Genomic DNA, 26584 nt, shown 5'->3' on the forward strand with positions numbered 1-26584 from the left:
TGAGTAAACAGAGACGTAGGAAAAAAGTGAGGGAGAAGGCTGCAAGGACATCAGGGGAGGTAAGCATTTCACAAATGAAGAGGTCAGGTCTGTCCAGAGCAACGAAGATGTCAGCTATGACAAGGAATGAAGAATAGCACTAACTGTTGATCTAATCCACATCAATAGTGCAAGCAGAAGTGAAAACCAGAATCCACTTAGTGGCAGTGAAAATGAAAAGAGAAGTTACAATAGAAACCCAGGCTGTTCTTCAGACATATGGTGATGAGCAGACAGGCAAAAGAGGTATCGAGAAAGCAGGGTGAAGTAGTATAAACTAAATATTTTTTAGGATAAGAGAGACATAAATTTTTTCTTGTGAGAAAAATAAAAGCTTTTCTGGAGAAGAAATATTTGAAAAGGTATGTGCATTCATGGCTTCTATGGTGCACATCACTGATATTACTCTGTTTCTTACTGAGGAAGATAGAGTCAGTCATATCTGAGGTATATTCCTATCCCACATACAACATTTCTCCCTGACCACAGGCAGCAAGATCAGTAAGGACCACATGTTACCACCTGCACACTCAACCTAGAATAGCCAAGTCCTCAATCGCTGCACTGTTATGCCCTCTTAATAGTGGTTTCCAGTAAGCACCACAAAAACTATCAGGGAGAACAGGGACTTGAGAGTCTACACCCAGGCAGGGTTAGGAAGGTTATTTTTTCATGTGTGCAATGATGAGTAAACACAGACACTTGGTCTTTATAGAGAGGAGAAGCTCAGAGGAAAGACAGTAAAAAGAATATGCAGCCGCAGAAGAGAGAATGAAGTAGAGAGAAGAATAGCTAATACGCTCCCTACCCACTGTCCCTGTTGGCAGGCCCAGCTCCCCACAGGCCAAGATGTATTTCACATTTAGGAGATGCTCCTAACTCTTGTAATAAAGCCTCTCTGTGTGAGATGAGTGAATACATTTTTCTCCTTGCAACTAAACAATTATGCCAAGAAAATATGACTCCTTTCCTGATTCTCCCAAGGATGTTTGGAAAACTTGCAATACAAAGCTACAAAAATAAATTTTAAATGTCTAGTCATGATGGTATAAACCTTCTCATAAAGAACAAGAAGGTGGCAGGGTGAGCACAACTTTACTGGTGAAGAGCAAGTTGCAGCATTTTTTCAGTTTATAGAAAAGTCGATCATTAAGGCACACTCTTAATACTTCTTCACAAGATTCTGCTCTATGCTTCATCACACAAATAAATTCATAGCTCCCTTAATGAAGGGGTGACTAGTAAATTGTGATTTTTTTTTAACCACCACATCTAGTTCTCAGTCACCCCAAGTCTGTTTCCTAGTTTATGCTCACTCCTCTCCTCTCCTGACTTATGACATTCACGCTCTAAGATACTGGAAATCACACGCCTAATTACTCTTCGTACAACAATGCAAAAGTGAAAGATAAACATCTGCAGGCACAAGTATTAGTCCAGCCAACCTCCCAACCCAGGCACAGCTGCCAATTTTACAGCTACATACTCAGGCTTCTCACTGGACCTTAGTGAACCCTTTCCAGAAGGTTGTTTTCACCCCCTTCAGCCCCACTTATTAGGTGTGGCCTAAGTTCAGTCCCACAGGACATCCGAAAAGCTGACGGACTGCCCTTGTTTCATCAGAACATCTTACTCTCAGCCTCCCTTGCTACCTCTGCCTGTTGGTCCTCAAAGCCTGGACACCCTGCTGCTAGCAGGCTGGGAGCTCTTGAAGAATAAATGAGGAGAAGACCAAAAGATCAAGACTAAGAAAGAAAAACTGCACAGAACTTGAGGACAGTAACCACGTCTATCGTGCTCACACTGTGCCCTCAGAAACTGGGACGTGCCTGGCCTAAGTTCACTCTCAGGAAATACTGTTAAACAAATAAACTACAAGGAAAAGAGAATAACAAATCACTCTGCCTTTACCCAAGAATTTCCCACTCTCTCAAAAGTGAACCCTTCCAAAATGACATGGACTAAAAGTCATCTTGCTTAATCTAATCCTGTTTAAAACAAAACAAAAAATTGTCTTAAGTTCTTAAATATTTAATACATAAAGTAAAAAAGATTATTTATTCCACTTATTGAAGGAAAATTTCTTTTTATATATTTATATTCTTTTTATATTCCAAATGTGACTGTAGGACTCTTTAAAAATGTTATTTTCTACTTCAGTCACATTACATTGTAAAGTTATAAAAAGTAATTTTAATACTGATAAATCAGCATAAATAGTAACAGTAAAAATCATCATAGAAACATATGAACTTACATGTTTGGACAAGTTGGGACTCTTTGAATCAACATCATACCTGAAAAATGAGACATAAAATTCAAATTATTTCCACAAATACATCTAGAGAATATTTTCCAAAGCACATATATGTAAAAATGAATAAAAAATAATACCCATTGGGAGAAAAACCTAGCAAATTTAGAGTTTTTAAATAATCTGTTGCCTTTATGTTAATGCATTTCCTTTGGTCCTTTTATTTCTACAAATCCTACTATTTTTACAATCATCAATTCTACATTTAGAAGATTAAAATGCATCTTGTCGATGAAATAGTAAGATCCTAGTACTACTCAAGTGACGGCAAAATTTCCTAAAAACTGAACTTCCCTCTTCTCTGGATATCAATAAAAATAAAACAGGCCCTGGTAACACCATTTATATTGTCATTCTTTCTTAATATCTTAAATGCTATCGTGTAATGTTAAAAACAGACTAAAGTAATAAGAAACTATTTTCCCTCATCACAGTTCTCGGGAAAACTGTATTTTATGGGAAAAGATGGTACTGACAATAAATTATCTCCAGGAGAGATTCTGAGACAATATCTTCCACTCTCACTTTAGCATCTTGCTTTCAAAAGTCTGTAGAAACAAAGCAACCACTAACTGTCCAAATAACCTGTGTGCCAAGCACTTCTAATACAAAAATATATATACTGGGTCCAGTCTTTCTCCCAAATCATCTCCCTTTCACAGTCCTGGTACAACGCTTCCTACCAAAACTTAACTGCCTTTTTTTAAAGGTTAATTAAACTTCTCACTCATATAACAAGAATGTTTTCATCATGAAGCAAAGCATCTCAATCAAAAAAGCCAGAGTTCACCAAGAGAGCTGATGCTGGGCAGAGGCATGCTATCTCCCTGAGAAAAGAATGCTTCCTGCAAACTTGATTTAAAATTACATGATGCAAATACCTCTGCAGAAGAATCACAAAGCATCCTCCTTCACACCAGGGCACTCAGATCACTTTTCACAGCTGTAGCCTAGAATTTTTTTCCCATACTGGGGATCGAACTCAGAATATTGCACTTGCCGGGCAGGCACGACACCACTGAGCTACATTCCCAGCCCACTAGCCTAGAATTTTAAATCAGCAAAATTCCAACAGCCACTGCAAACCTACAGGTACAGAAAAAATGTTCCTTTCCAAGAAATTTTGCTTATTCAAGATCATTTCTTTTTCAGGAGGTAACACTGAAATTGGGCTGGCTCCTTCTCACAAGTTAACCTCAGAAAATGTCTGAGGAAAAGAACTCAATGGTCAGCTCATTAAAAGAAGTGCGGGGGGGGGGGGGGGGGCGGTTCATGTTTTTACCACAAAGAAAGTACCTTCAAACACAATCCTCTTCAATTGTATTAGCAGCTTTTAAAAATACTATTGTCTCAAACATAGGTAAATTATATCATGCCTCTGAAGTCTTTAGATAACATATTGGATCACGAAGCAACAGAAATTACCATCATCTTTCTTCTAGTGAAATTTTCCTTCTAACTTTTCAACACTACTCTGGTCTTCACCCTCACAGATCAGAACACAAAAACTACATTTTAAAAAATGGTCAGTGTCAGTGCATGACCGTGTCTATGATTATGAGTGTCATGGTCTAAGGATGAGAGAATATATGCAAAGCAGAACCTCAGTAGTCTCATCCTCCCAGGAAGGTACACCCCAGTGTGCCTAAATTTACTAATCAGAATTCTATAAACAACTCCATCCTGCCACTGAAACTTTTATTACCAAAGAAATTAATTGGCGGTATCTGGTTTATATGGATCTTAAAGGCTATGTTTTCCATTAGAGAGGGACAGATGTTGATGGAATTAGTTCTGTATTTCTGGAACAGCAACCATCACCCAAAGTGAAAAACATAAAATGCTAAGTAACTATTCCTGCCTAGCTCAGACCTATCAAGGAGTCATAGACCTGAGTTTCAAACCAGTCCAGGCCTTGCAATCAGCACAGTATTCAAAAGATGAGGAATTATTCTATCCTTATCTAGGGGCAGGAGAGAGGTTCTTTCCACTCCCCGAAGCCAATTGAGGAGTAGCTTCAGAATCTGGGGTGGCCATGAGACGTGAAGGACAAGATGTGGTTCCCCAGCCAAGGACAAATATGCTTGCAAGTCTACCCTGAGACTGCCAGTGGAAGAGAATGACCCATGAGGGTTCTGAACAACATGATGCAACTTCCTTTTGGGAACCTCTTTCACAATGACAAGATAAGCAGGATGCTTAAAATGTGGAAGCTGGAAGCTGGAAGCTGGTACTGAGGTGAGGCTTTCATTTCCCAGATGGTAAGAGACTCATATCTCGGCCACCAACACTTTCTGCTCTACTCTTCCCTTCTCTCCTGTATGAAGCTGGGATAACAGCTTCAACCAGGGGAGAAGAAGACAGTTCTCAACTCCAGTTTGAAACACTAAAGTTTTAAAGTGAAGGATGTTGTGCATGGTGGCACACACCTGTAATCTCAGCACTCTGGGAGGCCAAACCAATTGTAAGTTGGAGCCCACCCTAGACAATTTACCAACTTACCAAGACCCCGTCTCAAAGTAAGAAATTTTTTTAAAAAGTAAAAATAAAAAAGGCCTGGGGATGTATATCAGTGCAAAAACACTGGGTTCAATTCCCATTACAGCAAGATAGATAGACAGACAGACAGATAGACAGGTAGATAAGGTTACTCAACAACTATTGCAAAGAGATGGCTCTACTACGCACAAGGGGCAAGAAGTACAGAACATGAGGCCTTGCTTGTCAAGGGAGCCCTTAACCAATGGTGAAAACCGGGACTGACATACTAACACAATTACTGAAAGAAATAAAACAACTTTTTTTTCCCTAAAGACTTAAGATAATTCAAAAAAAGGTTGTAATAACATATATTTCATGATTATCACCATTTGATTATGAAGAAAGGAAATAATTTGCCAGGGTAAGTCAAATCTACACGCATGAATTCCTTTTTCTTGTACTGGTCTACATGGAAAAATGGGTGGAAAGGGTTCAACTTCATTTTTTCCATTGTCTAGCAAATATCCATAGTGCTATGGTATCCACACTTCTTGCCGAAAGACATTTTGGTACAGCTATTCTACCAATAAAAAGTTTTTTTTTTAATTTTTTTTTTAATAAAAAGATTTTTAACTGACAAAAAAGTGAATTCATTATATTATCAGAGTGCTAATTATAATTTTTAAATACCAAGTTTGTGACTTCATGCTATATACATAGCACAATGACAAAGACTACATCTTATTTTTAAGACTACATCTTTGAAATGAGTAAGTGCAAACTACATCAAAAGACAAGAGAATTTAAAAAAAAGGACAAGAGAATTTTAAGATGCAAAACTGATAAACCAATCTTAAAAATATATGACAGACATATCACAGTAATAATGAAAATTAGTGTGGCTTAATCAGAACCAATAAATTTTGGATCAGTGGTACCAAAAATATAGTCAATGTCTTCCCTGCCCCATCAATTTTCCTTCAGAATTTTAAAGTAAATAATGATATTTCTGAAAGCCATCTTTAAATCTTTCATAATATTCAGTTACTTAGACAGTATACTTCCAAAATTTTATTTTATCATTTTTTAATTTTGTAAGATCAAAAGACATCAACTAATTCCAAAGCAATTTAGAAAACTATTGCCTCTATCTGTTGGCAAATTTATGTTCGTGATTTTCAGGATGGCTCTACCATCAAGGGGCTATGTCTCTCCCACATGCTGGAGTCTTTGCAGTAGTTCTTTGGGAGATGGGGATTAAAACTAAAGATGATGTCTGTGGCCTAATTTATCATTTTTATTTTCCAAATTTTCTACAATGAACATATACTGTATTATTTCAAGGAGCAATACATTGCTAAGATAAATTACATATATATATAACTGTATAGATAAGAGAGATATTTATATACATACACACATACACACACATACTAACTAGGGAATTATCAAACTATTTCCATACTTATTGCACTTATATGCTTTTTCTGGGGTTTTTTGTTTTTTGTTGTTTTTTTTTTTGGTACCGGGGATCGAACTCAGGATCATGAGCTTGTATGGCAGGCGCCGGAACCACTGAGCTAAATCCCCAGCCTATTGTACTTACATGCTAAAAAAAAAATCACAATGTAAAAGAAATACCTATAAAAAGTCACAAGATAAATAGAGAAATAAAAGCTGCCACAGATTAAAAGTACGATGTGGGAATTTCCAATAAGTGGGAAATGAAAAGGGTTTAATCAAAGCCATATCAAAGTGCTACGTGAACTAAGAGAATGTACTTGCTTCTCATGATATAACTGTCTGAAGGTAACCCTTCTGGCTCTGCTTGTTTTAATTTTTCAGAGATTACATAAAATTGAGATGTTATTTGAATTAATTTTTGAAATTAAACAAAAGTACAATGATAGCTGTTTAATTCTATTTTGTAATATGTTTTCACACTTCAAACATTACGTGGTTTCTGTGAGAATTACTATACTTTCTGGGATGTCAAGGATGTAAAAACCTTTCAATTTACCTATGCAAATTTCTGTTACTTTATATTTTCTTGTCATATTGAGATAAATGCTCCTGGAACACCCATGGCACTGAGTATCAGTGAGGAATGATGAGAAGAATGTGGACCAAGATGCCAGTACAGGACAGCCAAAATGAGATGACAGAAAAGGACCACAGGTAAGTAGAGTCACTGGGCAGAAGCTACACATAGACAGTCACCTGTCTGCACTCAGCAACCAAAAAAATGGTTGTGTTTAGAAATGGTTCTGAAAGTCAGAGCCAATAAACAGAATTCTGTTAAGTAACAAAGCTCATAGGTTTTTCAAGACAGTTTCAAAGATTTAGAAACAGACAATGGGTGGTCTTGTGCATGTCCTTTTATATTAAAATTTGACTTATTCTTTTTAAATAAAAAAATAATTATACACAAGATTTGCATAGAAAATACCTAAGGCAGGATTATATGCAACAGAAAAAAATGGAGAACAGTGAGACTACCTATCAATATCTAAATTACAGTTCTGTCAAACAACTGAAATTATGTGGCCTTTAAAAATCAATGACTTACAAAATGAATGAGTTATATGCATGGTCAGTGGTAAAAAATACTATTTGAAATATTTAAGGTACAGAAAAATATATTTACTGTAATTCATATATATTTATATTTAAAGAAATATATATGGAAAATATATTTACTGTTGCATATAGAGAGAGACAGACAGACAGACAGAGACAGAGAGAAAAGATTGGCCAGTATATACATTGAATCATTTATAGTTTCTTTTTTTTTAAACTGGTATAACAGAACTTTCACTTTTTAAATAGTTCTATCACTTAAAGTTTATAATAAATATTTATTACTTTAAAATGAGAGAAAATATGGATAATAAGAAAGGGAGAGAGAAAAAAAGAAAACAGAGAACAAAGAATCAGGAAAGAGTGACTGCTTTCAAGATAAAAAGAGTAAAGGGGAAAATGTGAAAGGGCGCTGTGACAGCGGTGAGAAAGAAAATTTGTAACAACTGCTCTGAAGGCCTGAACAAGGGGCGCATTAGGCCACTCTGTACACAACAGAGGGCTGCTTCTGAGTAACAATGCCATGTGCAGCTTCCATGATAAACATGGTCAGGAAGCCATTACATCCTACTTCCGCTCTTCTACTCAGAAGCCTCATTTTTATTATTTGAATGAGTTTCTAAGAAATAAAAACCAAATGCGAACTAAATAAAGTTAGTTTGATAAATATGATGAATATTTAGTAATCTTGAAGAAAAAGGAACTGTTACAAAATGTTTTCAAATAGAAGCACTGCAGATTATTTTACTGCATTTATTTTAGAGGAAAATGAGAATATTATCAACACTAAAAATTTCTTTTTTTTAACACTAGGAGTCAAAGTAAGACTTTCTCAAATAAAATATTGATAGCTTGTTACTACAAAAATAAATTGTGATAGAATTGTATACTAAATTTAGGTACTTAAAATAAGGCATTTGTCTTTCTAAAAACTTGTGGGGTTCATAAACATTCTTTAGTTATTTTGATATATGAAGTAAATGCTATAACATTGTTTCTTCCCCTCTCTCCCTAGTGGATTTCCATCTACTTCAACTATCACCACAGTTCACCCTCCATGGAATAAAATCTATAACAATATTTTATAAACAAACCAATTCCAGGTTCTCTGTGGATAGTAAGTTCGAGTTGACAATAATACTTTAATAGCTTTGATTCAGCCTCAAAGAATATTTAAAGAATATTTAAAATGTTAAAAATGCTAGCTATGTCATTCTGGATCTTAAAAATATGAAGCCATCAAGAAGTAACAGGAAGCCAGAGACTGATGTTCTACTCCAAGGAGCTTCAGAGAGAAACTTAATGATTTGAGAGACATCCAGCATCACACTCTGGGGTATACATACAACCTATAAGGAATCCACCTCAGCACAGGGAGGCTCAAAAGGATGTCTATACTTACTACCCAGCATGTTCACTTCTTTATTCAACAAGCATACAAGCCCAAAACCTACAAAATGCAGAGTTCTGGGGATCAATCTAGCACCACACTCCGAAAAGAATAAATCTGCCTTCCTACCAGAGTAATCGACTAAGGATTCAGCGCAATCATAGGAAATAAGCTTATGTTACTAAAATTGTCTTTACAATTTTAGTAAATTTACAAATTACAAAAATTGCAAGTTTTGGTAGAACTTACAAGTCAAAACGAAGATTCTCTCTTTCTTCAAAAAAATAGTCCAGGATAAATTTTCTCACAAAATCAGGATTTAAAGTATTATCAATCACTTCAGTTCTTCCAAACTATTGAGAGGGAGGAAAAGAAGATAAAGAGGTTTAAATCAAGTCTTACAATGGTTATTTATTGTAAATATAACACAGCATTAATATAGTATAAGTATCCAAATAACTTGATCAAATAAAGTCTTTTAGAAAAAAATTTAGAGATCAAACCTTCATTGCTATTCATGCAGAAAATGAGCCATGAATGCAAAAATCAGCTTCTTAAAATTCATATCACAAGCTATAACACTTTCTCCCCCCTTTTCCCTACTTATGGGCCAAATCCCTTTCTTAAAGAAGTTATTTGTTAATTAAATTTAAATTTTTTATAAATTATTTTCCTAACCTTATGTATAAAGAAGGAAGGCAATACATATTGTCAATTTGAGGGGTCAAATATTTATAACTTTCATCCTTAATTTTCTTTCTTTTTCCTTTTTTTTTTTGGTACTGGGGATCGAACTCAGGTCCTTGCGCTTGCACAGCAGGCAGTGAAACCACTGAGCTAAATCCTCGGCCTTCATCTTTAATTTTTATAGAAAACAGTCCTTCACACAATACAGCTGAAACGCTATGTTTGTTGGACAAGTGTCTTGCAATCTATTACACATTTATGCCACAACAATCAGTTATTTTTATTTAATTTTGGTTTTGTTCTTACAGTATCTATCAGCTAAAATGAGACATAACTTTCCTGCATGTTTCTAAGATATATGTCATAGTTTGGCTTAGAAAAAAATCAGTGTCCCCAACTTAGAGCAAGTAGAAAACAGGAAAGAAAGTTTTTTGACCCTTTCTCCCTTCACAGTAAAGGAAAGCCATCAGATACTACTACTAATGACAGATAAACTTTATATCTTTTTGTCCTTCTTTCCCATCCAACTACCATGGAATTCTAATGAGTTTTAACTTTACCTCCGAATAACATTATGCAATCAAGCACGCTGTCTTATCAGAGAACTAATTTTATTGAAGTTCAAGGAAATACTATCTTTTTAATAGGAAAACAGAAGAATGGTGCTAATACATTAAAATGTGAAGGTCATAAGAATTCTTAAATTTTGTTAATAAAACTATGGTGCAAAATATTGATGAGAGGATTTACTGGAACTATTTCCAACTAATCACCCAGCTGCTGATGTCATTGAACAATATTCTGTATCATGAACCAACAAAGTAGTACCCAAGTAATTAATTCAACATTTCAAAAATAATGACTAAATGACTGAACAGTATTATTATACTACCGCTTTATCGAGTACTTACTTAATTCTAAGTGCTTTTCCTACACTACTTTAAGTCTTTACTAGAACACTAGAAAGTAAGTATTATTAACCTCATTTTATAGATGATAATATTGAGGCAGAGGTTATCAAGCCCAGTTACCTGGGGGACAAAATCTACGCTCTTTCTAGGGTTCTCTTCTAAGCATAGAACGTATTAGGTCCCAGAGAATGTTGTGCAATAAGCCTATCTGTGGTTTCTGATTTTAAGGGGATAGGAACAAGAGACCATATACATCTAACCACTGACCAGTAGTGCACAGACATCTAGAGAGCAGGGCAGAGGTCAAGTGATAAGTGTGCAGCAGAGGACGCCTGGGCGTTCCCAGTCTTCTCACTGCCAGGAGGTGCAGAGTATCAAACTAGCAAATGAACAACACTGTCAAATAAAAACTCAGCCAGTCCCATACTCCTCAGCACCCAACTCCCTCTTGTGGACTTTAACCCAAAATTTGGAACTAAGAGTGAAAATGCCCTTGGTAAGCCCCAAGGAATTGGAGCTAGTAGTTCCCCGGGGTGATGAGCTATTAAAGCTCCAGGAAACTGGTTTCTTATGGACACTGATCAGTCAGCAATAAGGATGGCTGAAGGCACTCTGCTATCTCTACTGAAGATTAATACCCAGCCATTACATTCTTGGTTTTTAATAATCATCTATAAATTATGACTATATCCATTCTGAGATGGGAGATGCGGCATGGCTTAGGCTGGCTGGGAAGAGAGGTACGGTGGGAACCCAGAATCCACACAGCACTGCCTCTCAGGACCCGTATGTAAAGTTCTCACAGACTCCCATGAGGTGTGGACAGCATAAAAGGCCACAGCTGCTGTGAAGAGCCCGCTATCCTATCCCTTCACGACAGACTGCCCTTTGTCTCCCAGACCCAGGGTGTACTTTTATTTTTGGTTTTAATTTTTTTCTCTTTCATTTGGTCCAGGTTCACTCTCCAGAGCCAGTTTCTCCCTCAACCCTCACTTTTCATGTAAACTTTGGCACCACTTTTAGATTGTCTTCTTCAATTCTTTATTCAACACAAGAAGAACCTGGAGCAAGAAGCGGGCACTCCAAAACACCTGGTAATGTTTAATTGGCGAGCCATTTCTGAAAGGAGTTACCCGGTAACAATTTCAGTATGTCTTTTGACAAATAATCATGAAATTGCATCTGAGGATACCACCAGTGACTTCATACAGCTAGTCCAGTGGTCTCTCTTTGGCCTTCTCAGTAGCATACGACACAGCTCTTTACCCTTTCTAAAGCACTCTTTTTTGGAACCACATTCCCCTATGTTCCTCTCCTACTCAGATACTCAACATTCAATCTGTCATTTCAAGAGCACAGTTCTAGCCCTGTCTTCATCTTGCCACAGTCATTTTTAGGTTATGTCATCTATTCCTGCTACGGTCTAAGTGTGTCCTTTCCAAAATTCAGGTACATTGTTATGATATTGAGGTGGGGTCTTTAAGAGGTGACTGAGCCACGAGGACTCCTCCCCTATGAATGGGAGTAAGTCCCTTATAAAAGATGCTTCACCCTGTGTCCTTATATCACTTGCCTTTCACCTCTTGCTATGTGAGAATGCAGCAAAAAGACTCTCACCAGGATACCAGCACCTTGATATCTTGGACTCCCAGGCTCCAGGGAGAAAATATTTCTGTTCTTTATAAATTACCTAGTCTTAGGTGTTCTGTTACACAAGCACAGTCAAACTAAGACAATCCCTTTGGCTTTACATCCCATCTGTATAACATTCAAACCTGTATCATAAGCTCTACCTCACCAGAGTACAGACTCTGGCATGCAACCGTCCTCTTAACTCACACATGTGATTCTATTACAGGCCCCTCAAAATGATATCCAAACATGAACCATTTATTTTATGCCACCACCTCTATGCTGGTACTTACTCTGCTTGCCTCCTACCAATAAATGATACCACTCTGGCCATAATGGGATCACCCATGCCAAATGGTTCATCACTTCCTGGTAAATTATCAGTTCTAATTCAAAAACATAGCTCACAACTGCCCACCTCTCTATGATCTCCTATCATCTTACATTCATACTTTTCATACCTCTTATAGAATACTCCAAGGGCTTCCTAAATCGCACCTCTCCTTGTTTTTCCTCCATTAATCCTCTGTACAACAACCAGAGTAATCTTTGGAAGAGCATGTATCAACAACCTAAAAAAATGTAATGGCTGCTCAGGGTATTTAGAAGGTGATCTGTTTGGTCTATAGACTAGCTTCTATCTTCCTCTCTAACCACATTATGGGCAGCAGCCTCTTTTTTTCATTGCACAGGTCCCTGGGCTTCTTTTAACACAAAACCTTTCCAACCTCTGGACATTGTACCTGTTACTTACTCCTCCTAGAATGCAATTAACCTTGCTCCTACACAGCTAACTCTTCTATTTTATGCCTCTGCTTATAGCATCATAGCAGCTCTAAACTTCTACACTTGCAATTACTCATAGCACTTTTTATCTCCTTCATAAATATAATAATTTGGAATTATACTTCGATATGTTTTTATTTCCCTCAATAGGTGGTAAGTACCACGAAGGCATAGGATAAACATATCTATTTGATTTGCATCTGTATAAAAATGAACAAATGGTTAACAAAGAGGGATTGGTAACATATTGGTCTAAGGGGAAAAAAATCAAGGGTAATGTATGGTATAATACCAGTTTTGATTAAACTTGTAAGTATACAGAGAGAGAGAGACAGAGAGAGAAACAGAGAGAGAAAAAATATGCCAGAATATTGTAGTCATCTTCTAATTATATTATGCATTTATAAGGTTTTTCTAATTTCTTAGAAAAAAGGTACTTTTACCTTAAAAATCAGAAACAAAAAACATTTAAGAAAAGACATTTAAGAAGTGTTCCTATCTTTAATTAATTATGAATGAAAACTGGAAATAAGAAATCTACAAACACATTATGACTAGTACAGCTCATGGGAAATACATTGGTTCTTTCCCAGAGGCTAGAATATATTAGCTATCAACCAGGAGATTAATCTTTCTGACTTGAAATAAAATTTAGGTCTTAGCTAATTTATACTACTAATTTAAATTTTCTAATTCTTTCTAAACTGTGTAGTTGCATAGAATTCCACACATATCAGAGGTTTAATTTTTGAAGAAAGATAATTATTAAAAATATTTGTGATAGTATATACCCAGAAGTAACTATATTTGAAAGAATTATAACTTGTACCCTAAAAGTATCATTCTGAATATCAACAATTCTAGATTATTAGAAGTATCTACAAGCCTTATTATAACAATCTCTGGCACAATAAACATGTACCAATATGTGGCATATTAAGTACTTTTACACAATGATACAGTATTAAGTTTTCATTGTCTCATAATTAGGAAACTGTTCTTTTATTCACCAAGTGTGACAGTTTTCAGTTATTTGAAAAAAATATGTAAACTTTAGATCTGACTAAAATATAAAATCTTATGCATTGCAAAACTTAAAGCAAAAATTTAAAAAATTCACAATCAAGTCTTTGAACGTTTCCCTTTATTTTATACTAATCAGATAAATATCTACTTTTCCAATTTAAGAACAAATCCTATAGAAAACAATAGTGTGGAAATATTCCTGATTCCTAAATTAACTAACTGTTACACTCCTTCAGAGCAGCAGCAATGGAAAGAACATTCAGTAATCCATCTATTCCTGGCATCAAGTAGATAAGCTCTGTTTGGAAACAAATGTTCAGAAAGGTTTACTACATTGTGAAGGTATAACCACCCTGTCTCACATTCAGTCGTCAATGGAAGGGAAAGTGATGCAGCTACAAAGTCATCCGAATGGGCACACGCCTTCAACTCAATTATTATGTCATAATTAAATCTCAGACTTAGTGATAGGGGAGCTCAGTTCCAAGAGATTAGACAAGAGAAACAGATAAACTTTATAGAACATACAGAATATTAAAACAGAATAAGATGAATTCAATCAAAACCTTCATATTCAGACTATAAATATCCAACCTGCATAAAAGATTTCAGGTGCAGAGGCGCACACACATGCTCATGCATGCACACACACACACACACACACACACACACACACACACACCATGAAGACGTACATTCTCATACATTCCTCCTTTGAGGTTAAATACTCACCAGAGAATCCATGTCCCTCTTTCTCTCTTGTAAATCATTATGCAAGATTTTTTTCACAAATCAATTACCTAAAATTCACTTATTTCTCAGACAATTTGAAAATCTGAAGCCTTTACCTACAACCTATATTATTATAGATCAACTAACTGTAGCTATTGATGTAGATACACAGAGAAAGAGAAATGAAGTGACTTCCTTCTAACATTCTTGGTTAAGACAATGTTTCACATGAGACACTTTCATTAGATTATTGGGATCTTCTATTATTATTAGAATTTTACTTAAATCATTCACCATTAAAAGGTAGTACCTTGATCATCTCTTTAAGTTTTATAGATAAAATAAGAAAGGGCTAAACCTCACCAATTTTTAGATTATAGTAATTTTAAACCTTCATTAAAACATTTTATAAAATTAAATCATATTCTTAAAACTTGTATTTTAAGGAGTTGCCTTTCACATAACTCTGCTATTTCTCCAACAATTAGTGATATATTTTACCAACTGGGTCAACTTATAAAGGAGTCTGTACTGCGGATTGAGTTAATTATATCACATAAAAGCCAGATCTTTACACTGTTTAAGTAAATTGTTAAGAGCTACAATTTGAATGTGGCTTGTCTCCCAGGGGTTCATATGCTGGAGGCCTGGGCCCTGGTGTGGCAATTTTGAAGCTAAGGTCTAGTGGAAGAAAATGAGATCAAGGGCCAACATCCTTTGGATTATTATCATCTCTTGGGAGTGGGTCAGGTCTCATTACAATAAATTTGTCCCCACAAAAGAAAAGTATCATTAAAAAAGTGAGCCTCACCACTCCCAAGTCTCTTTATTTTTTAATTTGTTTATTAGTACGTTTGTGATACATGATGACTACTTCCACTGTGGGAACTTGGTACACGTGCACGACACAGCTTATTTCTTTTTTATGTCCCCTTCCCATTTATGGTAGATCTAGCTCCCCATTTCCTCTTATCTCCCCATATCCTCTTATCCTTTTACTTTATTTATACTTTGGATTTCTCATATGAGAGAAATCTCTTGCTTCCTTACTCACCCATATGCCCTTCTGCACATTGCAGATTGCTGTCCACATCTCTGCCATCCTGTAGCACAGACAGAGCACTGTTTGGACTTTCCAGTCACCACAGCTATGAGCTAAGTAAACCTCTTTTCATTTTAAGGTACACAGATGAGAGAATTTTGTAACAGTGACACAAAATAGAATAAGATTATTTTAATCTTCCCAATTATTTTAAATTATAGTATTTTGATTTGAGATAATTATCTAAATTAAACTGAGGCAATTTAATTGAGATAACTGTCTAGATCGTCTAACAGACTTGAAAAATGTATGCAGGAGGTGGAACAAGATGATAGCTAAGAACCTACAGCACTCATCTCACCACAGACGCACTAATGGGGCAGGATTCATGTATCAATCCATCTTCACAAGTACTGTAACACCAGGTGACAAGCCATAGTGCCTGGTTTTAGTGTAATGAAAAGAAAAGACATTGGAAAAGGCAGGAACATATTGCCAACATTACCTTTCCCCCAACCTCAAAGAGCCTGAAGCAAGATGTTTCCTCCTTACGTGTGAAACACAGCATCAGGCCCATCGTGGTGAAAGCTAATGCCAAGCAGAGCCCGTGACCCCTGTCCCCTACAATTTTATAAGACTTCTTTCCTGACCAGCATTATCTGTGGCTGGCTGCAGTAGTCTTGGGCCATAAATCCACTTCAGCATTAAGTGGCTCACAGCAGGGTGGGCCTTTGTTCCAGCCAGTGCTGAGCTGCTCTCCGTGGTCTGTGGGCTCAGTGCATGACACAGCTTGGTGGGAGTACTGGTTACACATGTGGCACAGAAGCCTGAGGTGGTTGCTTCTGGTGACTCTACTCAGATTTGGATGAACTTCTGCAGTTCATGACTACAGGGTATGATTATGGACAAGGCATTTTGGTTTACACTGGTCCCAGGGAGATGGGACAAACTACTTGTTTTTTGGTGCTCATCCAATTCATGGTTGAAAAACACATCAACTGTAGATCTGGGACAACTGTGGGCTTGGGTTGTTCTCTAATGCTGCAACAGCAGTATCACGCCAACACCAGACCCACAGCAAAATGACCACTGGCATCATCTAGCAAAATATAGCCAAAATTTTTGCTCAGAAAAAACAAGCAGAGTGCTTGAATTTCTGGGAAGATAGGGATAAACATAGGCAAATTATGAAATATGGAATAAAAACAAAATTCTCAATAGGCAGATGATTTCACATCTTCTCAGAAGAATCAAGAATGTAGCTGAGTGTGGTAGCAAATGTCTGTAATCCCAGCACTCTGAGAGGATGAGGCAAGAAGATCATGAGGTCAGGCCCACCTGGGCAACTCAGTGTCTTAGCAATACCCTACCTCAAAGTTTTAAAAAGGGCTTTGGATGTAGCTCACTGTAAAAGCCATGGGTTCAATTCCCAGTAACACACACACACACACACACACACACACACACACACACACACGCCAAGGATGTTCAAAGAACCATGACCTCAAGAAATATTTACGGTACCAGAAGCCACCTAAATAGTAACCAGTAAAGGCAAACTCACAGATGAAAAATTTTAAACTGCTATTTTAAGGAAACTAAACAAGCTTCAAAACAAAACAAATAATAATTCAATATTCTAATGGAGAAATTTAGACCTAGGAGCAATGTTTTCCAATTCAAATTTGAGCTGAAAAACATACTGAACAAAATTTAAAATGCAATAAATAGTATCAGTGGAACAGAGCAAACAGAAGACAGAATTAGTGTGCTCAAAGATAGGCTATTTAAAAAACACCATCACAGAAGAAAAATAATGAAGAGAACTAAAGGAAGTTTATAGAAACTTTGAGACAGCATTGAAAAGCAAATATTCATGTTATGGGGATTCAAGCAGGATTAGAGAATTCCAGAGAGGCAGACAGCTTTTCTATAACAGAAAATTTTCCAAAATAAAGACAAATATCCAGTGTATCTGGAAGATCAAAGATCACTGGTCAGATTTCATTCAACCAAGTATACCCCAAGACATATATTAATAAAACTCTCAAAGTTTAAAGACAAACAGAAAATTCACAACGTTACAAGAAAAAAATAATTAAAACATAGAGTATCCTAATTATCCTGACAGTAGACTTCCCAGCAGAAATGTTACAGGTCTCTTGCCCTGTAAAAATAAAACAAGATTTTTACAGTAAGGAAGGAGAAAATGTCAACCAAAAATACTATACCAAGCTAAAGTATTCTTTAGAAATGAAAGAGAAATAAAGACATTCCTGGAAAATCAAAATCTGAGAATATATCTCTACAGATCCATTCTAAGTAAGACATGCTAGAGAAAGTTCTTCCAATTGAAAGAGAACTTAATGAGTAAGAAGAAAACAATGGAAGTATAAGACACACTAGTAAATGTAACCATAAGAACAAATTCAGATTGCTCTAATATTGTAAAGACAGTGCATAAACATTTATATCATTAATATGGAGTCTAAAAGACAAAATACTATAATTTGGACCTTTCCCAGAATCCCACATGTTGAAGACTTGATGCATAGCCTGTGGCACTACCAAAAACTGGTGGAATGTTCAGGAGATTGGGACAAGGGAGGGAGACAGGTCATTAGGGAACACCCTTGAGGGGTACTGGGACACCAGTGCTGGTTTTCCCTTTGCTTCCTGGCTGCCACAGGTAAACAGGCCTCCTCTACTATGCACTCTCATCATGATATATTAACCCTAACTGAGGCCTAAAGCAACAGGGCCAGCTGACCATGGATAGAAACCTCTAAAACCATGAGCCAAAATAAACCTCTTTCCTTGTTAAGTAGATTATCTCAGGTATTTCATCATAACAACAAAAAGCTGTCTAACACACAAAGAAATATTTAAATAATACTTATATTAATATAATACGCAAAATAAAAACAAAAGGACTCACTAGTAATATAAAATGTGGAAAGGAATGCAGTGTAAGTACAGAGATTTTTATCGCTATTTTTTTAATCTGGACATTTGTTACATTGCTATCATTTCAAAGTAGATTGTTATTATCAAAATGTGGCTTTTGTAAGCCTCATGGTAACCACAAACCAAAAGTCTGTAATGAGCAAAACAAAAATAATCAATGAGTCAAAAGACATTAGTAAATCACTTAACCACAAGAAAGACTTTAGGAGGTGGGAGACAAAGAACTACATACAATAAAACTAGAAAACAAGTTACAAAATAGGTGGAGTAAGACATTATCAATAATTACCTTAAATATAAAAGGATTAAGTTCGTTAAAAGACACAGAGTGGATTAAAAGAAAAACAAAACAGGGCCACCAATATGTTGCTTATAGGAAACTCACTTCATCTAAGAACACATATAGCCTGAAAGTAAAGAAATGGAATAAGATATTTCATGCAAATGGAAGCCAAAAGAAAGATTAGCCATATTCATATTAGAAAAAACATACTTTTAATCAGAAGCAGTAAAAAGAGACAAAGAATTTCATTATATAATGACTAACAGGTGAACTAAGTGAGAAGAAATAGCAATGCTAAATGAAAAATGTGACAGAAAAATATAATGAATGTTTAAATTTTTAAAAATTGTTATACACGTTGCTATCAATCCCCCTCAAAATATTTCCCCTTCCTTAAAACACTTATTCCACCATTCTTGCCACTTTCTGAAAGCAGTTTTAGAAGTTGATTTCAAGAGTGCCTTTAGTTACACTATCATGAATGTCTCAATGTCCTGAATCAATTCAAAACCTTTATCTCAAATAGTCATTTTCACTTTGGTGAAGAGTCAGAAGTCCCATGGAGCCAGATCCAGTAAATAAAGTGGATGAAGACACAACATAATGTTTTTACGAGCTTTCCTTTCTATTTAATGGCACTTAGCAGCAACATTCACCTCGACCACATAAAGACAAAAAATACTCATAGAAGAGCACTTCCAGAACTTCTTTAAAAAGTGACAAGAATGATGGGATAAGTGTTTTAAGGGATAAGTTTGTCTGAAGCAAAGGGGAGTATTTTGAAAAGGATTAGTGGCAATGTGTTTTTTACTGTAATATTTTTTTAATTTAGACATTCTCTTAGTATTCTGATAACCTCTTGTATATATATAACCAATATCAGAGCATATCTAACCAATACCTAGAGCATATCTAACCAAAATCAGAGCAATATCTAAAACAAGTATCAATCGATCTAACAGAAGAGATAAATTCCAATACAATAATGATCTAGGAATTTAACACCCAACTTATAACGATGGATAGATCAGACAGGAAAGTAACAAGGAAAGAGAAGAGTTAAATTATACCCTAGACCAGATGGACCTGACAGATATCTATAGAACATTTCATTCAACAATGACAGAGTACATTTTTCACCACACCACATGGAATATTCTTTAGACTAGATCATCTGCTAGACCACAAAACAAGTTCCAACAAATTTCAAAGCACTAAAATCAACTGAATCTTTACTGACCACAATACAATTAAAGTAAATGTCAAAAACAAGAAAAACTTTGAACTATATAAATAAAAGGAAATTATAAAACTGACTCTTGAACAACCAATAGATCAGGGAAGAAATCAAGGACGTTATTTAAACATTTCTTAAAACAAATCAAAATGCAAACACAACATACCAAAACCTATGAGATATAGCAATATTAAAAGAGAACTTTATAGCATTCAATGCCTACATCAAACAAGGAGGAGCTCAGGCCGGGGATTTAGCTCAGTGGTGCCGCCACCTGCCTCGCAAGTGCAAGGTCCTGAGTTCAATCCCCGGTACCAAAACAAAAAAAAACTAACAATAAATTTAACCAAAGAAGTAAAAGAACTCTACAACAAAAATGATAAAACACTGATGAAAGAAACTGTAGAGCGCACACACACACACACACACATGCACAAAGGAAAGACTCTAAGTTCATGGTCTGGAAAAACCAACAACGTTAAAATGTCCACACTACTGAAATCAATCTACTGAGTCAATGGCAATATAACATAAAAGACACTTATCAAAAGAATACATTCAAATGACCAACAGGTATGTGAAAAATGGTAAACATCAAACCAAAACCACGATGAGAAATCACTCATTCCACGAAGAATGGACACTATAAAAAAACTGAAGATAACAAATGCTAGAGAGGATGTGGAGCAAAAAAGAACCCTTGTGCATTGCTGTTGCAAATATAAATTAGTAATTTCCATTATGGAAAGCATTATGGAGGTTTCTCAGAAAATTAAAAATAGAATGACTACGTGGTCCAGCAATCTCACTCCTGGGCTTGCAGCCAAAGGAAATGAGTCATTGTATTGAAACCATTCACCACAGGCAAGCACCAGAAACAATCTGTGCCTCTCAACTGATGAATGCAGCACATACACACAGTGGAATACTACTTGGTCATGAAAAGAATGAGATTCTATCATTTTGACAGAATAGATGAACTGAAGATCATTATGTAAAATGAAATAAACTAGGCACAGAAACACAAATTCTACATGACCTCCTTTGTGGAATCTAAAAAAGTTGCTGTCATAGAAATTTTGAGTACAGGGCCAGGGATTTAGCTCAGTGGTTTCGTCGCCTGCTGCGCAAGCGCAATGACCCGAGTTCGATCCCCGGTACCAAAAAAAATCATTAAAAAAAAAATCGTTTCTCGGCCTTTTGGCTAAGATCAAGTGAAATTTTGAGTACAATGATGGCTACCAGAGCCTGGAAAGCATGTCGGGCATGGAGGGATGGGGACAGGTTGATCAGTGGGTACAAGTTCCAGTTAGATAGGGCTAACTAAAAAGTTCTTCATGCTATTGCACAGTAGAATATCTATAAGTACTCTGTGTCAAAACATAACTGTATATCAAAACACTAGAAGACAGAATTTTGAAAGTTTTTACCATAAAGAAATGTTTGAGGAGATAGATATGTTTAACCTGATTTAAGCATTACACAGCATATATATATATATATATATATATAATACCTCATTACTATGAAAAATATTTACCTTATATTTTAAGTACCATTAAAAATAAATTTAATAAAATATCTTTGATGTTTCTCAAATAATAAGTGAAAGGTGACAAGTGCCATAAGAAAGACATAAAATGATTGGGTTTCAGAGATAGAGGGTGGAAATAAATTCTAGTTGTGAGGTTAAGAATTGTGAAGTTAGGAAAGACTTATAGGTAAGCAAACACATTAGCTGAGATACGAAGAATTTTCCCATTCTTTCTGAATATGTGGAGTACACATGTGTATGTGTATAATACAATTATTCAGTGTGGAGATGAATGTTAAAATAGCTCAATGTTAGTGAAATGAAGCAGAGCAGAGACAATATCAAACTGTAGTAATTGGCATTTCACACTAAATTCGTTTGCCTCTAAACCACAATCACTATGGTTTATAAACAACTTCTGCTTCTTTTCTTTCATCCCAATCTAACTCAGGAAATCTGGAACCAGTTCAGTAATTTTAAATGTTTAAAATAGATTATTTTCTGGGTAACTAAAATCAAACTCAAAGAAGTTAATTGCAACATTTCAGAGCCTCTCACAGTAAATGTGCATCCATGGGGATGTTACTTTGCTATTTTCACTTGCCACTAAGAGGTTTTCATATTTTCATAATTCGTGGTATTTAAGTATCATTTCTGCACTGAAATTATTATGCAGTGAAGATCCATTGCTATCAAGACCTTTTTAAAATTTACAATCATTAGATTGAATTTATTGAAGGAGGTATTTCTAATAGTATCAGAAATAATTTAAAATTGCCAATTTCAATTGCAAGTTAATTTTAAATAATTTTTCTATTTCTTTATTTGGATCATTTTGGTTCATATTTAAGGTCGTTTTAGCTTATTCCTGTTATCTGAAGTAATTCTCTTAGAACATGAAATCATAGGATTAGTTACCACATTCACATGCACAAATGCACCTTAATTCAAATGGAAACCCAACCATGATGGTATTGAGATAATGTGGACACCTCAATCAGCAAATGAGTTGCACAGACGTAACAAAAAGTAACCATATTTTCTGGTCTGATTTCAAATATCCTGGCAGCTATTTTTCATCCTTTCAAAATAATTTTCAGTTTTAAAAGGCATTTGGAAGGATTATAAGATCATAAGAAAACTCATCTTGACGGCTCTCACAACATAAAATAACAAACTGCAAGGATTTTAGACTTAAGGGCATTGTACTTCTCCATGTTAAACTAATGCATCCCTGTTTAAGTATTTCTTGTAATAAGACATCTACTACACTTCCAGGATACAGTTCTAGGAAACTCATTCTACTGTGCCACATTCTGTGTATCACAAAGGGTTTCCTCATGGTGAAATAAATCATGCCTCTTCCTCTCTCTAACCTTTGGGCCAAAATGTTTGTTGCCACCTATATAGCATCAAGTAAGCAAACCCAACCCTGCACACATACGTTTCTAGGTGAAAACAATGTAAGAGTTTGAAGTCAATCACTGTGACTATTCCATCTTCACATTTTTCAGAATAAACGTTCCTTTATTCAAATTGCATGGTTTCTAACCTTTACTTCAAGATGGCAGTCTTCAAATACATGCTTGGCTATTTGCTGGGCTAAAATGTAGAACTGAAAACTCACATTTCAATCTGCTTCCACCAGAGGAAGATACAATAGCACTACATTGAATCACATGAAATTGCCAACACGCAACCATCTTTGACCTACAAAAATCACAATTTCCTATGGCTCAACATAATAGCATTATATTCCTTGATGAAAGTGCTACACATCCATCAGTGCATCCTTGGATTGCATTAGCTTTTTGGCAGGTGCATAACACCACAGTTTCAGATTGGGTTTGAGGCCCAAGTAAATCCCATAGGTCATTTTCCCATCGATTGCGGACTTGGGCAAAGAATTTTACAATGAAGGAATTAATTTACTGATTTCCCACTTGCTCATTTTGTTTGGTGTTGTGTCCTTAGTTATAATGTTTCCTATGTGCCAGGTACCATGAAAAGTTCACATGTGATGATCAGAACAAATACAAGCTAGAGTCATCATCATTTCTCATGTTACAGATGGAGAAACTATCATTGAGAGGACCGGTCACATCTTTAACCACCGTATTACCCTGGTTCTCAAAAGAAAACTGTCTTCCTCAGATGGTTTTGTGGAGAATTAAGCAACAAATAGAGTACATTTCATTTTCCTTCCCTTTCTCTGCTTACCCACAATTTCCCTTAGCCACTAGGTGCTACGCAATGCAGGTCTCTTGCATCTGTACTTCCTTACCATTCTTCCAGGCCACTCTGTCATTCTTTAACACTTCTATCTCCTTTGTAAGGCTGAGTGCCCAAAGGCCCTCTTAACTGGTGCTATGGGTAGAATGTGTCCCCCCAAACTTCATTTGTGGGAAACTGAATCCCCAAATCAAAAGTGTTGAAAGGTGGGACTTTTAAGAGGTATTTAGATCAGGTCCTTATGAATGGATTAATTCCACTGTACAGGGAATGGACTACTGAGATAAGGATGCATTTGGGAGTTCAGCACCTACTCACACCATATGCATGTGCTTTCTTGCCCTTCTGCTTTCCACCTTGGGACAATGCAGCCAGAAGGCCCTCACAAGACACAGTGCCCTCAACACTGATAAGACTTCCCAGGCTCCTGAGCTGGGAGAAAAAAATATCTTTTCTTTATCAATTACCCAGTCTCTCGTATTCTGTTATAACAACACAAAACACATGAAAGTAACTGGTTATCTCTTTATCTTCATCAGTTTCTACCTATTCACTATAACTCTGGGTCTGATTTCTCATCATTTTCTCCATTTTTATGTTGTTTTTATCTCCCTTTTGAGTACTGATATTTTCTAGCCCTTCAAATAGAAAAAAAAGCAGAACATTTTGTTTTATCACAATTTTATTTTAATTAATATGCCATTTTCCTTAAACACTGAACGTGTGCTTCCTATTTGTCTTTTACAATCAAGCTTAAGAAAAAGTAACCAAACCCCCAAAGCTGACATAAACATATTTCCCATTTATAAAACCAGAAAGTAGTGGTTGGGGTCAGAAAAGAATTGTGCACAGTAGGGTGCTCTAACAGCAAGAGTTTTCAAGCCACACAACTTGGGTTAGAGTCTCCATTCTGGTCAAATTAAAATTCTGTGCTTGCTTCTCGTGAGTAAAATAAGAATAGTACTAGCACCCACCTCTCAATGTTATTGCAAAAACTAGATTAGTCAATAAATGAGAAAGGTTTCAAATAGCAGTTAGCCATTTTTATTATGAAACAATCAGTAAATTATGTAAGAAATTTACGTTTTACTTCTTACATAATAGAAAAGCATGAGAAATTTTTTAAGCATGGGATATTCTGGGCTAAGCCTACCCACTAACACCCAATAAGCATGAGCTCCCAGGTCTAGTTCTGAAATATTTTTATTGTTCTTCCCCAAACTCCCCTTACCTAATGAAATTGCAAAGTGCCTCATCATGAGGGATTTGCATCGGCCCATGTGATGGTTTATATCTAGATGTCCCCTCAAATCCTCATGCACTCATAGGTAGGCCTTTTGGGAAGTGATGGGATCATGGGCGCACGACACTCATTAGTAGCTTAGTCCACTGATGAGTTCATAGCTAATGTAATGCATGGAGGTGAAGCCTGGCTGGGAAGGGTGTTATCTCCCTACCCCTCTCTTCACACTCTCTGCTTCCTGTCCTCCAGGACCTTGTGAGCAGCTGTCCCCTGGTGTGCACGCCTGCAATGCTGTCCTGCCTGTAGCCACAGGACTATGGGCTAGAACTTCCACACACTGTGAGTCAAAATAAACCTTTCCTTTAAATTGCGAGTGTTAGTTATTGCGTCTCAATGAATAGGGAAGGGTGGAGGAGGTGAAGGGAGGGCTAGGAATGGGGAAAAAATAAGACCCAAGATGGAATGAAGACAAAGTGACTAGGAGCTCAGGTGCATGTTTCTGTACTTATCTTGGTTCCTCATTGGTCTCTAAAATAATACAATTCTCTGGACACTCCTAGTAAATCCTGAGCCCCAAGCAGCTTGGCACTCTGGTCAGTAAGAACAGTCATAGGCCTTCTAATTAGGAAACTGGAGAGTGAATAACAAGAGAAAGGGTATCTTTTAGAAATGTAAAGGAATAACGAGACAGATAAAGGAGAGATAAAGTACACAAACTGAGGAGGATGTTGCAAAAAAGAAGAAAAAGTAACCAGGGTTTGAATAAAGGAGGTGGCTGGTTTGAAAGTTCTTGCTCTGTTTTATTTTGTTTGTAAAAGAAGTCATAGTACTAGAAAACTCATTAAATAATAAACTTGTACAAAGGGAAAGCCAGATGACAGCAAATTGGTTTTATATTTTGGCTCGTGATGCTCTTAGCCATATTTGCAGCAAACATGAAGAGGGCATACAGTGAGGATGATAAGTTTGCAACTGGGTATGCAGAACTTGAGGTAATACCAGATGACCATATGGAAATGTGGGGAAGTAATTAGATACAATGCTACAGTTGATGTTAAATTTCCCCCAAAAGCCCATGTATTAAAGGCTTGGTCCCCACAGTGGTGCTACTGGGAGGTGGTGGAACCTCTAAGGGAAGGTGCAGAGTAGGAGCTCTTTTGGTCACTGATGGTGTTGTAAGACCATAGTCCTCTTCTTACTCTTTGCTTCCTAATAACAACTTGGTAGCTTTGCTCCACCACACACTTTCACCATAACTTGCTTCCTCACTCAAAGCAAAGGAGTCAACTAATCATGGTCTGAAACTGCTAAAATATGAACCAAACTAAAGCTTTTCTCTTTATAAGTTAATTATCTCAGATATTTGTTACAGTAACAGGAAGTTGACTAACAGAAAATGAAAGCAGGTGGTCTTGTCTGCTGCTATATATCTTGTGGAGAAACCTTTGGAGTTGGTTTATAGGAGAAA

The 26584-nt window shown here is 36.3% G+C and overlaps 1 protein-coding gene across 8 annotated transcripts in view; it reads right to left on the minus strand.

Moving 5' to 3' along the window:
• The window catches only part of Cpne8 (copine 8), a 236302-nt gene that overhangs the window by 172861 nt on the left and 36857 nt on the right, over window positions 1-26584 (minus strand). For 4 of the 8 annotated variants that reach the window (XM_087200025.1, XM_004855010.4, XM_013075988.3 and 1 more), the window contains exons 4-5: window positions 9054-9157; window positions 2297-2336 (exon numbers count right to left, since the gene is read on the minus strand). In XM_087200025.1, coding sequence (XP_087056151.1) covers window positions 2297-2334 — 38 coding nt within the window. In that variant the 5' untranslated portion in view covers window positions 2335-2336; window positions 9054-9157. The remainder of the gene's footprint in view (window positions 1-2296; window positions 2337-9053; window positions 9158-26584) is intronic. The other 4 variants (XM_021236528.2, XM_087200022.1, XM_087200023.1 and 1 more) reach the window with 1 other exon arrangement.

Source organism: Heterocephalus glaber, unplaced genomic scaffold (genome assembly GCF_053883595.1).
Source record: "Heterocephalus glaber isolate CG9 unplaced genomic scaffold, H.glaber_assembly_v1.0 deba00001733, whole genome shotgun sequence".
Lineage (NCBI taxonomy): Eukaryota > Metazoa > Chordata > Mammalia > Rodentia > Bathyergidae > Heterocephalus > Heterocephalus glaber.